A 17,326-nucleotide genomic window follows, 5' to 3' on the forward strand; every position below is an offset into this window, starting at 1 on the left:
GAAGCGCTGGTGGCCTAGCGGTAAGAGCGTGCGACTTTCAATCCGGAGGTCGCGGGTTCAAACCCCGGCTCGTACCAATGAGTTTTTCGGAACTTATGTACGAAATATTTGATATTTACCAGTTGCTTTTCGGTGAAGGAAAACATCGTGAGGAAACCGGACTAATCCCAATAAGGCCTAGTTTCCCCTCTGGGTTGGAAGGTCAGATGGCAGTCGCTTTCGTAAAAACTAGTGCCTACGTCAAATCATGGGATTGGTTGTCAAGCGGACCCCAGGCTCCCATGAGCCGTGGCAAAAATGCCGGGATAACGCGAGGAAGAAGAAGATGAAGAACTGCCAACCATCTAAGTGGTGAAGATAGAAATGTGGTCGCGAAGGGCGATTGCGGGAAGAAGCGGCAGGGAAACAAATTCCTCGGAGCAGTCCCCGTTGTACAAGTAAGTACATGCCATAGAAAATGCAAAGTGAGTCTACATCTGTACGCAGCGCCAAGGAGTCAAGCCCATCTGAATTATTACGATGGCAAGTGCCAAATCGTCATTCTTCGTTGGATGCAGCCCAGAGGAAGAAGCAGGTACTGGGGTGCCCCTGCCCACTGGTATTCCATATGTGGGCATACCCGTGCCTTATAAAGCTGTAGGAGGTGGGCCAGTGTGAAATACTATCTCGATCTGCTGAGCACACCGATGCATTTTTGAGACTAATTTGGCCTGACCCTCTAAAAGGCCGCGGAACTGAACTTCACTCGAGATGTCGTCGAAGTAAAGAAGTGCTTTACGCACTGAGCTTTAATTGGTTGAAACAGACATCCGCTACACAGCTCTCCCACTGCGATATATTAGCGACGCGGCTCTTCCGTCATCCAGTGTCGAGTTGGATGGACGCAAAGAGCTTACCCAGAATATTGGCTTGTCCGACCGATGAATCATTTCGCATATCCAGAGACGGAAAAGATGGCGTGCAGTAACTCCCCTGGATAGCTTTGACAAGAGACCAGAACGCACGAGTTGCCGAAGGAAGGTGCTCTAAGTTCTAACTTCTCACCAATCCTACCAATGTGCAGCGACTATGCTTTGGCAACTACCTACTCTTTTGAAGGACCTGGAGGAATTTATTAATTGAAATATTAATAATGCGCCATTTGTCCAATTGTGTCCACAGATCTATCGTAAATAGATATTATATTAAAGTCTAATGCGCTCCGATAGCGACCCGTAACTCCCGCTAGTTGGCGCTGGAGTGCACGGCGTCACACCGGGCTTTGTTCAGGCGGCGGTGGCGGCGCGCCGCGGTCTGACGGCGCGGCGCCCATAGCTAGTATATACCTATTTAAAAGCCAACAGGCTTTTACAAATACTTCGGATACTATAAATGCCTAATTCACGCGGCGTCATTTAGGTAGGTTATTTTCGATTGGGACGATTAGAAAAAACTTAAAAACCGAACTAGGTATCAATCCCGGGTTGGACATTGGAAATTCATATCATTAGTGGAAGCTTAAGTTGGGTTGTTATTATTTAGTAACTACATGTATACATATATCTAATGATAATTTAAAAGGTATGTTTTAAAATTGTGAATGTCTCCTTCTCATAACTAACAGTAGCGATCTCCGCGTGTAGGCTGCCTGTCCACTGGAGCGGAGCAAGGCAGCAGAGCGGTGAATGAGGTAAAAATCTGCCAATAGTTCAAAGAGGGGCGGTGATTTAATATAATTCTATTTTTGGGTTTTTATCTCGCTCACCGCTCCGCCACCTCGCTCCGCTCCAGTGGACGGGCAGCCTTAAGTTAAACAGAGACACGATGATTGTTATTCCCTGTGTGTGCAGGAACCTGTCGGCGAACATGCTGGAGTCGGTGTCGGCGGGCGCACTGTGCGGCGGCGACGGCGGCGCGGGCGCGGGCGCCTGCGCGGGCGCCGCGCGGCTGGCGCGCCTCGCACTCGACGGCTGCGGGCTGAGCGCGCTGCCCGCGCATGCGCTGCGGAAGCTGCACCACCTGCACTACCTGTCAGTACCACACTCATCCTGTCTCACTGTACATATCTTCGGTTGTTGCCTTGCCTTACGTGCGGCGCACATATTGTATTGTAGCACGGACAGAGTTTTCCGCAACTCAACGACTGGCGCCTATTTTGCGTGAAGGCCCACCCCCTTGCGGCTAGTACATCCTATCCTATCAGATCACAATTAATCCTATCAGACCTCTGATGTTGAGAAGGACCTCGGGGAGATCTCTCGGAAATATTTTCTTAACATAGGTACCTAATACACTCAAACAAGACTATACTTAATCAACCAGAGATTCAACAAGCCAAGTGTTTATTTCCCAAAGCGCTATCGCGCGCGCCTTTTAAGGTGTTACTATAAATAAACAATATGAATACCTATCAATACCTATCATGTAACAATATGATCAAACTGCTGCCTAAACAAGTTATATTTCATCATGTTAAACTAGTTTTCCTACGGTACATGATCACTCAAACCATACATTATAGGCTTATGCTCAATAAAAGATAGGTAGGTAACAATCTCGTAGACAATAACGAGATGCGGCGGATTACGGAGGTCATTCCCGCCGCTGCCTTATTTGTCCGCGACTCCTTTCATCCCAGATCGGATAGTGAGTGTAGTTTGATAAATCGATTATAAATTATTCATGGGCAGCTGACGCAGCTACCCCTTCCCTCAACCCCCACCCCGTCCGTGCCCGCGACACGTTGTCTCTAATAACATTCAAATTAGGCTCCTTCGCGAGCGAAAAGAAAATATCTTTTCTTTATTTTCCCATCCATACATATACGTCCATAAATAGGTTTACGTTCCATTAAGTGTTTAGACATCGTGTTCGGTAATGAATAACATGATATTTTAGTTAGTGATCTCGCGAGGAGTGCATAACTGCATACTGTGCATATGCAAGAGGTGTGCCCCGCCAACGCGCCTACGCGGCGCCGGCGGCGCTGACTGCAGGGCGAGTGCGAATGATGGGTGCCATTCCGCACGACGCCGAGCGTCTTCCCACGTGTCAGATAATAGGGTCACAGGGTTGGACTTCACTGTCCTCTCATTGTACCTAAGATATTTAAAAATGCAATTGTATACTTAGTACCTAGTTAAAATAAGAATATCTAAGCTTGTGCCGACACAAATAAAAGCTCGGCAGCGTGCTGAGCTAGGGCGGCCGTAAGCGTCGCGGACTATTTACCGGATGATTTAATTACTTCGCCTAATTAGCGCAGCGTCTGAACAAAATCCTAATTCAGTTAATTAATGGGCGTTACCTGTTCTAGCCGTGACCTGCTGGTCGCATGCAGCCGTGCGAACTGTTCGCCTCGCGGTTTCGCACGGCACGTTGGTTGCAAAACATTCGCGCCGCGCCGCGGAGGGGAAGGAGTGCCGACTGGTTTGCATCAAGGAGAGGAAGTCGTTTGTCACTTTTATCACGCGCCAAATACTCGCGTCGGCTGAAATATTAAATCCTGCACATTAGAGGCGCCGACAGCGGCAGGGTTCGCCGGCCTCGTCATGTGTAACTTACGCTTATAATATAAGTAACCACCTACATGCTCATATTTCTGCCGTTTGAGTTTTTCGAAGTTTGCTGACGATGTCACCAAGATTAATGACTATTATTGATATGAAAGGTCATTTCGCGAGTCCGAAAGATTATTAATTTTTATAAGCTATTATGGTGTAGTTTGGTAATGCCAATGTTTTATACACTCGCGAATCTCGCGATGAATATCAATTATCTCCTTAACGGGCCTCGCTCGAAAGTCGCCGGCTTTCTAGTATTTAATGTTATTAATTCTGCGAGAGGCTCGCTAAAATTGCTTCCTTAATTTTAATTGCATCAATTTTAATTAGTATTGGCTGGGTTGGGTGGGTGTCGGTAGCCGCAGTAAATCGTGTTAATTGTGCCGAGGCTGGTGTACACTGCATTAGAAAGGAGTTGCCTCCCGTCGGGAGCACGCTTTGATTTACTCCTCGTTATTAATTACTTTACTTACAGCAACGATATTACAAGTTGAGCGAATCCGAGGTCTGCCGAGCGCGGAGAGTCAATATAATCTGCGTCGGGTGGCGTGAAGCGTGGGACTAAATTTCCTCTGTCTGATTACGTCACGGATTCTTCCTTCCTAAAGTTATTTTCGTTGTGGGAAATAATCGCGCTATAGTTCATAGTCAAAACGTAATTACAAGAAATTTGTCTCCTCGTGACGCTTTTAAATAAAACCAGTAGTTTTAATATAATGCTTCCCTAAAAAAACACAATATTAATCAGCTAAAAGCTATGTCATTACTGTCATTAGTCACCTCCTACCCACCGTCATCAGGTACGTTTTCACACAACGACGTTGTTTATCATACTTTATTTCCGCAATCGTTATATATATATACCTAGCTATATATACCCACATAAGGGTGTCACCGAATTTCCGAAAACACAAGGATTTGTTAGGGTTTCCTCGGAGTGCAGTTCCCTTTTCGTGACCTCTCTTTTCAGATATTTACGAAGTAAGTTTCGCTGTCGGACTGTCGCGTGTGTTTTCCTTCTCTGGCCAACTTTGAGCATAAACCGATTTACGCAAAAAATACTGAGTGCTCATGGCTAAAAACCTAAATAAAATGCACTGTAGTTACCAACTTAGTATTTCTCCATATTCCATATCAGATTTTTTTTCTAATACAAGGCTGATTGAAGAGTACTAAGAGCCTACATCTACAAGTTTATTGCATAACTTAATAACTATCAACTGCAGAGCAACTTGCAAACAAATTGAATTTGGCGATTCATTACTTGATGCACAGTGCTTTACTGTGTCTAAACACATAATTATTTTCATATTTCATATTTCTTTATTTCGTATATGCACGGATACATTACACGTCAAAACATTGTAGGTACTTAGAGATAAGATTAAATTAACACTTATTCTTAATTACATTTTCCATTATTGATAACAGAATGAGAAAAGTTTACTTTAAAACAAATTATAAAATGTCAGGTTAACTAGAATAAGAAATAGCCATAAATTTAAAAATTAAACTAAAGTAAATTCAATTTAAATGTCACAGAATTCTCGAATGTCATAAAAAGCATTATTAATTAGCCATTTCTTAAATTTCCTATAAAATGAGTTATTATTTTCTATGTTTTGTATGTCATTTGGGATAGCATTGTATATTTTCGGACCGATTACATAGCTGGTTTTGGCAGACTTGGTTAGTTTGTATTTTGTTGTAGTTAGTTTGCCCCTTTGTCTGTCTCTCAAACATCGCCGATTGTCGGGCCTTAATAGGAAGTGATTAATGTTAGTCCTTACGAATTTTGCAACATTGAAAATGTATTGTGACGGAATTGTCATTATGTTTAGAGATATAAACAGCTGCCGAGCCGGTGAGCCAGGAGGTGCGCGAGCTATTGTCCGTACCGCCCGCTTCTGGAGCACGAACGCGCGGCGCCAGTCAGCAGCAAGTCCCCACAACTCGAGACTATAGTTAAGAACCGAATGGAATAGTGCAAAGTAGCTATTTCGTACCTGTGCCTGCGGAAGTATGAGAGACAGACGTTTTAGAGCATAGCAGACTCCTGACAACTTGTTACAAATATTTTCAGTTTGTGTATCCCATTTTAAAGCCGAATCGATCGTTACGCCTAAAAACTTTGCGTATTTTACTTGTGGGAGAACGGTTTCGTTAGCCACGACGGCGAGGGGTCTCGGAGGTCGGCCACCTAAGTTAAAATGGAGCACCTGAGTTTTTGTCACGTTTAAGACTAGTCCGTTGACAGAGAACCAATGAAGTAATTTGTGTACGTCACTAGTAATCAGTTGTTCTAGAGTGTCAATATCTTTTGCAATTAGAACGTCACATGCGTCGTCAGCAAAAATAAACATATTTCCTTCTACAGCATCCGGTAAGTCGTTGACCTGTAAGAGGAAGCATAGGTTTGCGAGCGACGACCCCTGCGGAACCCCTATATCCACACTGCCTTCGTTCGATTTAACCAGTCCATTATTTAAGACTACTGATTGTTGCCTACTTTTTAAATAGTCAACCATGAGTTGTAAAGTTGGGCCACGCAGTCCAAATCCAAAGTGCTCAAACTTGGTAGCTAGCACAGTGTGATCACAGAGGTCAAAGGCACGCGTCATATCGCACAAGAGAATGGCTACATGTGACGATTTTTCCTTAGCTTGCATTATGCTATCTAAAGTTTCGCGAACGACGGCGACGCATGAACGGTGACGTCGATAGGCGTATTGTTTGGCGTGGAGCAGGTTTAATTGCTCTAAAAATGTGTACACCCGATTACTTATCCCCGCTTCGAATATTTTAGCTATTGTGGGGATTATGCTAATGGGCCTATAGTTTTTTAGTTCGTCTTTTTTACCTTTGCCCTTATAAACGGGGACAACTTTAACCTTTTTTAGTATATCAGGGTATATTCCTAATTTTATAAATTCGTTAAAAATGCTAAATTTAAAATTGTTTTTAAATTTGTATTAGAAGGCAACAAATTAACATTTTTAAACAGCTGGTTAAAAAAATTGCTAGACATAGCGCTTATCGCAGCGCCACAGTCCAGTTGCATGCGCACCTTGACTCCGTTCACCGTCACTGTGCGCCACCATGGTTGATCACCGTCGGCGTCGTCGTCGTCTATAGAGTATAACGGCACGTCGTACTCGTCGTCGCCGTCCTCCGACCCGACGTCGTCGCTGGCGTCCGTATACTCCGTGCACACGTTGACGCTATGATGTTTACGGTTTTTACACGCTTTAGCTATATGTCCCTTCTTGCCACACACGTAGCATTCTGTGTTCATAAATGAGCAGCTCCTCGGATGGTGCGTGCCCTCGCACCGGGGACAGCGCGCGCGCGGCGCCGCCGCCGGCTGCCTGCGGCGCGGGGGCGCGCGCGCGCCGCCGCCGCCGCCGACGCGCACCGCGTGCACGTCCTCTTCTCGCGTCGACATCGGCGCCGATGTCCCGCCCCCAGCGCCGCTGCTGGGTCCGCTCGCCTTTGAGTCTCGCTCCGCCGCCTCCAACGACGTCGCTATTTCCACTGCGCGGCTGTTAATTTGTCCTCAGTTAACAGCTTGAAATGTATCGCATCGCTTCTCAATCCGTATGCGAGCTGATCACGTAGGTTCTCTTCTAAGTACGTAGCACTGGTGAAATTGCATTTCTGAGCAAGCTGCTTGAGTTGTGCCACGTACTCATTAATGGACTGGTCGGCCGTTTGCTTACATGCCCGAAATGTCATACGCTCTGCCAACTCGGATCGCTTAGGTGATAAATGTCCGCGAACTTTTGACACTATATCGTCGTAACTCACTGTATCGGGCTCCGATGGATAACACAAATCTATTATTAAGTCCAAAGTTTCCGTACCAACCACCGCTATAAGGTACTGCGCCCGATTGTCCGCTTTTACGTTTGTTACATCAAACCATGCCGTTAACTGACTTATGTAAGTATTCCACTTTCCCGAGCGTAAATTAAACTTCTTAATGTTAAAAGGTAATGTTTTCGACATCCTCGTTAGCCAGATGTTATGTACTGGGAATTAATCTATAGGAGTCAAATAACACAGCACGCGAGTATATTCAAGACTGATTTATTTGTTTTTCGTAGGTAGGCGCGTAAATCTTAATCTACCCTTATTCAATACATCTCAGTTAATTGCGCAATAATGAACGGTAGTGCAACTTTGAGTAATTTAGTTGATGTATCAAATAGATCACAGGTGTTTTTGGATGCTATTTGTTGTGATATAATTTTGTACAGTTCATCTTGGCTGAAACGGGTTAATTTGATGGTAACGGGACTTGGGTTAGACGAGTTGCATAACAGTAATTTTGCTAGTTCGGGACGAGCCGTGGGTGCACATGTGGTGCTTGCTGCTGATAAGAAAATAGTAGTTTATGCAACAGTGATATAATAAGGGTTCTTAAAATTCAAGGGTCGAAGTAAGTTACAAAACGAGACGTAGTCGAGTTTTGTAAAAAAAGACCCGAGAATTTTAAGAACCAATTATGAGCTGTTGCATACATTACTTTTTCTATGACAGCTGCAGCAAAAAAAAAAAAAAAAAAGAGTTATTATTAAAAAAAAAGTTATTATTTAAAAAAATTGAGTTATTATTTAAAAAAAAAGAGTTATTATTGTAAATGAAAACATACCTCTTTCAATCAAGATGATCGGAACTTGTATCTTTAAAAAAAATAAAGCAGTTGTATTATACTCATAAGATGACTGCTAGCAGTCATCTTATGAGCCTATAGACAAATCATTCAAATGACATTGCTTTAGATATCACTGTCAGTCATTTAATTGACACATTTAAGTGCTGGAGTAGAAAAAGGTGTTTATATCATTTGCTAACCGGTTAGGCGAATTATATTGTTCACCGCGGGTATCTTTCATTAGATCTAAATTGCACTGGCGCTTGCCCGATGTACGTCCAGTGACGTTGTTAATAATTTGCCACAGAGTTTTATGTTTGTTGTTGCTGTGCAACAACGTGTTTGTGTAGTACTCCCGTTGAGTGTTAGCTAAACATTGTTCGAATTTTAAAGACATTGATAGTATTCGTTGGAGTAATTCAATGCTAGTTGGATTTCTATCGGAGATGTCAATCAGCTGCGCAAGCATTTGTTTTTGCATAATTAAATTATTGGTGAGCCAAGGACATTTATATTTTTTACTATGGCGAACTGGACGATATGGAAAGCAGATGTTTGAAGTGTTACCGGTTTCGGTATTGAAAACATGTATTAGTGATGTTAGAAGAGTGATACTAATGCTGATATGCTTCCGATATTAAGTACTTATTGAAAGCCAGTAGCGGTATACCTTCATCATTTCATCCGAGCATTAATTGCGCTCCTGTGATTGAGTATGTTGTTGTTGTTGCAGGTCAGCGGACGACAACCTGCTGGAGGAGGTGGAGGCGACCGCGCTAGCGGGGCTGCGCGCGCTGCGCTCGCTCCGGCTCGCGCGCAACCGGCTCCGGGCGCCGCCGCGCGCCGCGCTGGCGCACACCAAGCGGCTTGACTTGCTGTAAGTGCCTACCTACAGTCGGCGGGCTACCTGGACGTGAAGGCGCGCTGCGCTCGCTCCGGCTCGCGCGCAACCGGCTCCGGGCGCCGCCGCGCCCCGCGCTGGCGCACACCAAGCGGCTGGACTTGCTGTAAGTGCCTACCTACACCTACAGTCGGCAGGCTACCTGGAGGTGAAGGCGCGCTGCGCTCGCTCCGAATCGCGTGAAACCGCGCTGGTGCACATCAGGTTCCTGTTGTTCCACATGTTGTTAGCTGCATTACTGGTTTCACTTGCTGTTTAGGTCGACTTGCTGTAAATAATAACACGGTCAGCAGCAGAAATGGCTGAGCGAAACAAGTATCGAAAATGATGTGCACTCGCTCTTCTTTTGAACGTGCGGCTAAACCACCCTATTGGCAAAACTGTGATGAATTTGAGTTATTAAGAGTTTGTGTTGTGAAAATGCGCGAAATTTTATAAAAAACGGATAGAAATTCAGTTACTATCCGTTTTTATGACAACGAAACCTACTACTGCACCTGCCTGACTATGAGTAACTCGTCGCTAATATCCCATCTTCTCATACAAAATATAACTTTTACTATGGGACCAACTCCGAAATAGCTAAAATTTACTCATAGATATTTTTTATCAACAATCACCAATTATCATCAGCCAGCCAAAATGTATGGGAGAGTCATTTTTTTTTCGCGGCTACGGGGTTATTGCCACAGTAAAAGTGGCTCAGTATGACCTATACCTATATTCTTCCCGTAAATTATTGCAGGTGACTAAATTACACCCTGTATTTATCGTGCCTACATATGAGCCGTCAGCGTAGATCGAGTTACCTGTTTGACCTATTTTTCCACTTCACGAGAAACTTAGTTCAAACAAACACAACAATTTTGTGTTAAAAGTTAAATTTCGAAACGACAGATCCAAAATGTATTGAGCAAGCGGATACAGAACAAACAGGTGCACTGGCGCGGCGGCTGGCGCGGCGGCGTCGCGTCGGCGTCGGTGCAGCGGCGTGGTGTAGGTCGGGAGATAATTGCGGCACACGTGACTCACGTGCCACCCCTCCCCCCACCCCGGTAATCCCTAACTCCCCACCAGAGCTCCCGGTCCCGCATCCGCCGGAGGTCCCGCGACACTTACTAATGAGCCGCTTTGTCTGTTACTCTGTTAGTGTCCGTAATATACCAATATTACCAATGCGATTTTCCACATTTTATGTTTTCAGTTTTCAGATTTCTGACGTTAAGCTCATGCCATATTGATTGCCATGATTCCGCATACAACTTTAGGACATGCGCAGCGCTATATGGCAAGGTCATTTTATTTTACATGACACCATTTTTCGGTTCCGTAATAGTCAACTACGAATTTATCCATAACCTCTGACCCTCCGTGGCTTTGTCCCGTGATCGTTAGTGCTAGAAAACTGCAAGTTGACATGGCTATAAATCAATCACACCGACAAAGAGGTAAAATAAAAACTAAAAAAACCGGCCAAGTGCGAGTCGGACTCACGCACGGAGGGTTCCGCACCATCAACAAAAAATAGAGCAAAACAAGCAAAAAAACGGTCACCCATCCAAGTACTTACTGACCCCGCCCGACGTTGCTTAACTTTGGTCAAAAATCACGTTTGTTGTATGGGAGCCCCACTTAAATCTTTATTTTATTCTGTTTTTAGTATTTGTTGTTATAGCGGCAACAGAAATACATCATCTGTGAAAATTTCAACTGTCTACCTATCACGGTTCGTGAGATACAGCCTGGTGACAGACGGACGGACGGACGGACGGACGGACAGCGGAGTCTTAGTAATAGGGTCCCGTTTTTTACCCTTTGGGTACGGAACTCTAAAAATTAGGGTACCTCCCCTACACACGGAGTGTCGTTGGATAGGTCTTCTAATACGAAATTACGAATACGGGTCTTCAAAAATCATTTTTGATTATGTGAATATTTTCGGAAATAAACGCTCCAAAAGAAAAGAATATATCACAGTATGAAAACTCCAGCGATGTGGACGCTCCGCTCCGCACCGGAACCATCTGCCGACCATTATTTCACATGATTGTATTTGTATTGATGATATTCCGGTCGCGCGAGACAGTCGTCAGTTCTCCCTAATCTAATCGGCAATTTGGCAGCAGCGGACTGGAATGTCGTTAGTCGCGACTTGAATGGCAAGCGCAAAGCTGCGAATAAGAACTCGCGGTGAAAGCTCCTCAATGAGATGAATAGCGAGTTAGACGCGGATTGACCGTTCGTAAATCGTATTGCAATGAAATAAGGACTATCAATGATCAGATAATGCGTTGGTGTTATTACGTCGCGGGGGCGATGACCGCGCCCGGAATAAGACGTGTCGTGTATAGGTATTGATATATGTAGTACTATACTTGTATATATGACCACTTGCGCCCGCGCTTCCGTACATCAAAGGTTCAATCGTCCACTTTTAGAACAAATAATATACTCTCGACTCAATTAAGTACGCTAAAATAGTAAGTGGTTTCGTATGACTAGGGCTTGCAATTCGAATATTCGAATATTCGAATTTGTCGAATATTCGACTTGTTTTGATATTCGAATATTCGGCCGCTCAGGTTTCGAATATTCGATTTTTTTTTATTACTATAAAAAAATCTATGTCATCCGCTGTAGTTACAGTTTCTGTGTGTTTTACGGGTATTTACAGTGAATGAGGAACGGTAGGTACCCAAATACGAAGAAAATAATATTTTTACTGTATTCCTCTCGATAGACTTCGTGAATACAGTGAAACCTAACTCAATTTAATCTGTCAGCTCCCAGCGGCTCATATTTGAGCCAGAACGCTTATGGGTGACGTCATATCGTGGGATTCGACAGAAATAAGAAAACTAAATCAAAAAGTATGTTATTTTTACGGTGCGTAAGTTTTAAGTTAAAGGGTCATTCTGTTTATTCAGTACAAGCGTACGTTAGCGAATTTTTGAAGTCTAAACCTTGTCACTTATCGCAATTCTCAAATTTAATCATACCAAACCTGCCTAACTTGGTAATCTATCCATGCACCTTTAGCTGACGAATAATCCACCCAGTACTAAACTAACTTTTTCCCTTAAATATTCCAATATTATATAATTAGCCGACCATTAGGAATAATAACTTGCCAAAACAAATTAAGTCAATAAAGATTCAAAATACAATGAAATTAAAGGCCTTTTAAATTAAAGGTATTTTTTTTAGTAGGTAATTATTTTCCGATTTAAATTAACTTGTAATCACTCAGAGGCCTGTACTCTGAGTGATTACAAGTTAATTTAAATCGGAAAATAATTACCTACTAAAAAAAATATCTTACATACCTACCTAGGTGTTTGGATGGTTTAAGTTATATTATTTCACGCAACGACGCATTTATAATAAATTTATCTAGAAATATTAAATACGTCTAATTTTGGCGTTTTACTTGTTTTTATAAATGTGGGCATCTTATAAGTAGTAGGCTGATAAAACCTAGTCAATTAAGTAGATTTCTGCCAAATATCCTTAGTTTTAGCAATATGTGAAAAAAGCTTTTGAATAAAACGATAATAAACCGTTTTCTCGTTCCTTTTCTTATTTTTTATAATATTCGAATAATTATTCGAATATTCGAATACGTCGTCAGAAAAAGTCGAATATTCGAATATCTGAATGTTTCGAATATTTGCAAGCCCTACGTATGACCCAGTTCCGATATTTATAGACGTCTAGCTTGATGTAGGTGTCAGTTTTGTGAACATATTATTAAATTGTATGAACGTGTGTGACTATTATTTTTAGGGTTCCGTACCCAAAGGGTAAAAAACGGGACCCTATTACTAAGACTTCGCTGTCCGTCCGTCCGTCCGTCTTTCACCAGGCTGTATCTCATGAACCGCGATAGCTAGACAGTTGAAATTTTCACAAATGTAGTAGTAGTAGTAGTAAACTCTTTATTGTACAAAAAGACATATTACAAATAATATACAAGTAGTGAGAAGTACAAAGGCGAACTTATCCCTATGAGGGATCTCTTCCAGTTAACCTTTGAGTAGATGAGAGGAGAAAGTGAAAAGAGAGTGACGAATGCAGCAAAATGTACAACAAGGTACCAAAAAGATAAAGGATATACTTAAATACATACAAAATTTATAGGAAAAACATACATATATTACAAAAAAAGGAATGGGGAAAATACACTAAAAATTGGAAAGAATTAGAAAAATATAAAGCAACTATACAATAGAAATATAGACAAATTAAACAGCCAAATCAAATAACCATAGCTTCTTTAACGTCTCCCTGAACGACGCAACCGATTGTGCCTGCCTGAGCGAAACAGGCAGCTCATTCCACAGCTTCACTGGACGCACTGCGAAGGACTTGATGTATCCTCGAGATTTGTGAGGGATGGCAAGTGATAAATTCGCGCTCGAACGCAGACGGTGGCCACTGCCTTCAGCCAGAAATTGAAATTTTTGAGAGAGGTATAAAGGAGAAGAAGGTGTAAAAAGAACATTGAAGAGAAGAGAAAGAGTGTGAAGATCTCTACGGCGCCGGATTGGAAGCCAATTGAGTTTTTGACGGTAGTAAGACACATGATGAATCATGACAAATGATGAATCTCTGTTGCCTTATAACAAATACTAAAAATAAAATATTTAAGGGGGGCAATACAACAAACACGATTTTTTTGCTCTATTTTTTGTTGATGGTGCGGAACCCTCCGTGCGCGAGTTTGACTCGCACTTGGCCGGTTTTTTTTAAAGGATTAGTGACATAATAAACCTTTTGTAAAATAGCTTTTTAGGAGGCTGAACCAGACGCATTTAGCCATAAGGATAGGTACTAGTTGCCGTGGGAAAAAGTCGGGATAACGCAAGGAAGATGATGATAAAATTGATAAATAATACCTTAGAACCTAGTAACCATCACTTCTTGGTACCTTAGTCATCATGTCATCAACCAAATTAATTTTGATTAATTTTTCAATTGACCAAAAACAAATATAAGACACTGAATATCAAGTTAGCATATTTATTCACCTATTCCGTCGGTCACACACTCAAACGGCATGTACCTAACCTACACACCACATCAGCAAAAAGCAGTCCATCATCTGTGATTTCGTTCCGTCACGTACGTACATATCTACAATTTATGATTGTCATGGTACAGTTATATTTCATGAGTAGCATTCTGTTCAGATAATTTTGAAAACCTGTCCCACTCCCACATTTAGTTCCTGCTGCTGACCGTGGAGACTGCAACCGTCGCACGCGACGCCGCGGCACGCTCCCGATCCGCTCCCGATCCGTTCCCGATCGGGCGCGCAATAAATATGCCCTGTCTATTTATTTATCATTCAGGCAGTTCCGCCCACGCGCGTCGATTAGGATTAAGACGTAGATCATCCAGAATAGAACTAGAATATGGGGCGCCGGCGTCGGCGCCGCCGCGTGTCACCTCACCGCCTCGCGACTACCGCGCTGCACCGCACTCTCCACTACAGCTATACTTTACATTTTTGCATAAAAGACTGAAAAACCGACGACGATAATATGTCTAAATAAATGAGCCTATTTGCTGCTTGTACGGAACATCTGAAGTGGCGGCCGTGGAGGGTTTCGTGCCTTCATAATACTGAGGCAACTGAAAATACAGCTCTCAATAAACAACAAAGGCAAGCACCATTAGTTACGTAGCGATTACCAACAGAGCATCGTAATTTTGTTTTTTAACTTACTGAATTGTCAACAGCAATGCTAAACTACATGATATCAGAAGACAAGCTTTCTTGTTTGCGACAGCTATTAATATATCATTTGATATCGCTAGCCATGCCGTATTTTATCCTTGCGTTAATTGCCAATTCAAAATATCAATTATGATGAATGAAAGAAAGAAAAATGTATGGAAATTTTGGGACACTTTTTAGGGTTCCGTAGCCAAATGGCAAAAAACGGAACCCTTATAGATTCGTCATGTCTGTCTGTCTGTCCGTCCGTATGTCACAGCCACTTTTCTCCGAAACTATAAGAACTATACTGTTGAAACTTGGTAAGTAGATGTATTCTGTGAACCGCATTAAGATTTTCACACAAAAATAGAAAAAAACAATAAATTTTTGGGGTTCCCCATACTTCGAACTGAAACTCAAAATTTTTTTTTTCATCAAATCCATACGTGTGGGGTATCTATGGATAGGTCTTCAAAAATGATATTGAGGTTTCTAATATCATTTTTTTCTAAACTGAATAGTTTGCGCGAGAGACACTTCCAAAGTGGTAAAATGTGTGTCCCCCCCCTGTAACTTCTAAAATAAGAGAATGATAAAACTAAAAAAAATTTATGATGTACATTACCATGTAAACTTCCACCGAAAATTGGTTTGAACGAGATCTAGTAAGTAGTTTTTTTTTTATACGTCATAAATCGCCTAAATACGGAACCCTTCATGGGCGAGTCCGACTCGCACTTGGCCGCTTTTATTTTCATAAACCGCCGGCTGAGAATACGTTTGTGTCATATCCATTTTAGAGCTAAATCGTTTTTTAATGATTTCTAAAATAACAAATAATATGCTATAATTGATACTAATCGGTTTTTCAAAAATTACATTTTTGAAAAATGTTGTGTCATATCCGCATTTTACTATAGGATATTTACACTTTATTAACGGAAAATTATCACAAAAGTGACATATCCACAACTTTTGTGTCATATCATACATTGTACGTTTAACATTTACTCATCAAAAACTGATATGGCAATAATAAAAATGCTTATATTTCATGATTACCACTATATTCACAATATTTGTATAGTTCTAGAAATAGTAGACATATGTGCCTAAATGATAAATAAGTTCAATATTTCCCACATGTTAAAATTTTCGAGAAATATTTTTGAAGTGAAAACTTCTTTAGCGGCGCGGCGCTGGGCACTTTTTGAGGTGGGGAAAAAATGATAAACTCGAGCGTAAGACGATCACGTGACCGTAAGGGGCGTAAGGCGATCACGTGACCGTAAGCCCCGTAAGGTGGCCACTCATAATTTAAATGGCATTTAAGTCAATAAAGAAAAACTCAATGTTATTTGACATTTATGTTGCGGACTCCTTTTTAAGACTCTTTACCTATGTTCAAATAATTTGACGTTGTCTGGCCAAACATGACGACCGGTCTGGCCTAGTGGGTAGTGACCCTGCCTGCTAAGCCGATGGTCCTGGGTTCGAATCCCGGTAAGGGCATTTATTTGTGTGATGAACACTAATATTTGTTCCGGAGTCATGGATGTTTTCTATGTATATAACTGCAGGCATCGGAGTTTTTTTCGCATGGTAAGACTAATAGCAAGCTATGGAGTCGACATTTGCCATAAATGTAAACTCTTATTCATACTCATACTCATGATTAATTTTATTTAATATGAGAACAAATTACTAATAAATAGTTACTACGTATATGAGTTTAATTTATTAAACCTCATTTGTTGCAATAGAGCCAAAATTGAATGGAACTGTCACCTAAGAAAATAACCTTCCGCAATTAAAAAAGTTATAAATTAATTCTATCACTACTGTCATTGATTAGTTGTTTACTTGAAAGATATTTAACGTTTCAACATGTGTCCGTCTATACTTTCATACTTATTTAAACGAGAAATTGGAAAGATTAATCAGATGTGCGATTTGGTACAAGAACGAGAGGAACATAACAAATACTAATCAATTTTATCAGCGGTCAGTACCTACATGACATTAGGTCTTTCGCAGCGATGTAGTTTGTATAGTTGTATGTTAAAATAGTTGAAGTTATGAATTCATAATATAATAGAAAAATATTTTTTTATATAATTCGACTAAGACACGACCGACCGCTCTAAAGGCATTTTAAGATAAATTAAATAAATGAGTATGAGTATGAATAAGAGTTTACATTTATGGCAAATGTCGACTCCATAGCTTGCTATTAGTCTTACCATGCGACAAAAACTCCGATGCCTGTATATAAGTATGTATTTATCTATATACGTATGTATATCGTCGCCTAGCACCCATAGTACAAGCTTTGCTTAGTTTGGGGCTAGGTTGATCTGTGTAAGATCTCCCCCAATATTTATTTATTATGTCAATGAAAAATTTGAGAATGATAATAATATATAATAAATAAATAGAATACCTCCGCTAAACGTATGTATCGTGTTACCGGGCGTCGGTAACATAGTGATGTGAGTTTT

The 17,326-nt window shown here is 41.6% G+C and overlaps 1 protein-coding gene across 1 annotated transcript in view; it reads left to right on the plus strand.

The window, feature by feature from the left end:
- LOC134654427 (lutropin-choriogonadotropic hormone receptor) overlaps positions 1 to 17,326 on the plus strand; it is an 89,109-nt gene that overhangs the window by 36,505 nt on the left and 35,278 nt on the right. The window contains exons 3-4 of the mRNA XM_063509867.1: positions 1,830 to 2,009; positions 8,933 to 9,076. Of these exons, the coding sequence (XP_063365937.1) occupies positions 1,830 to 2,009; positions 8,933 to 9,076 (324 nt within the window). The remainder of the gene's footprint in view (positions 1 to 1,829; positions 2,010 to 8,932; positions 9,077 to 17,326) is intronic.

Source organism: Cydia amplana, chromosome 15 (assembly GCF_948474715.1).
Source record: "Cydia amplana chromosome 15, ilCydAmpl1.1, whole genome shotgun sequence".
Lineage (NCBI taxonomy): Eukaryota > Metazoa > Arthropoda > Insecta > Lepidoptera > Tortricidae > Cydia > Cydia amplana.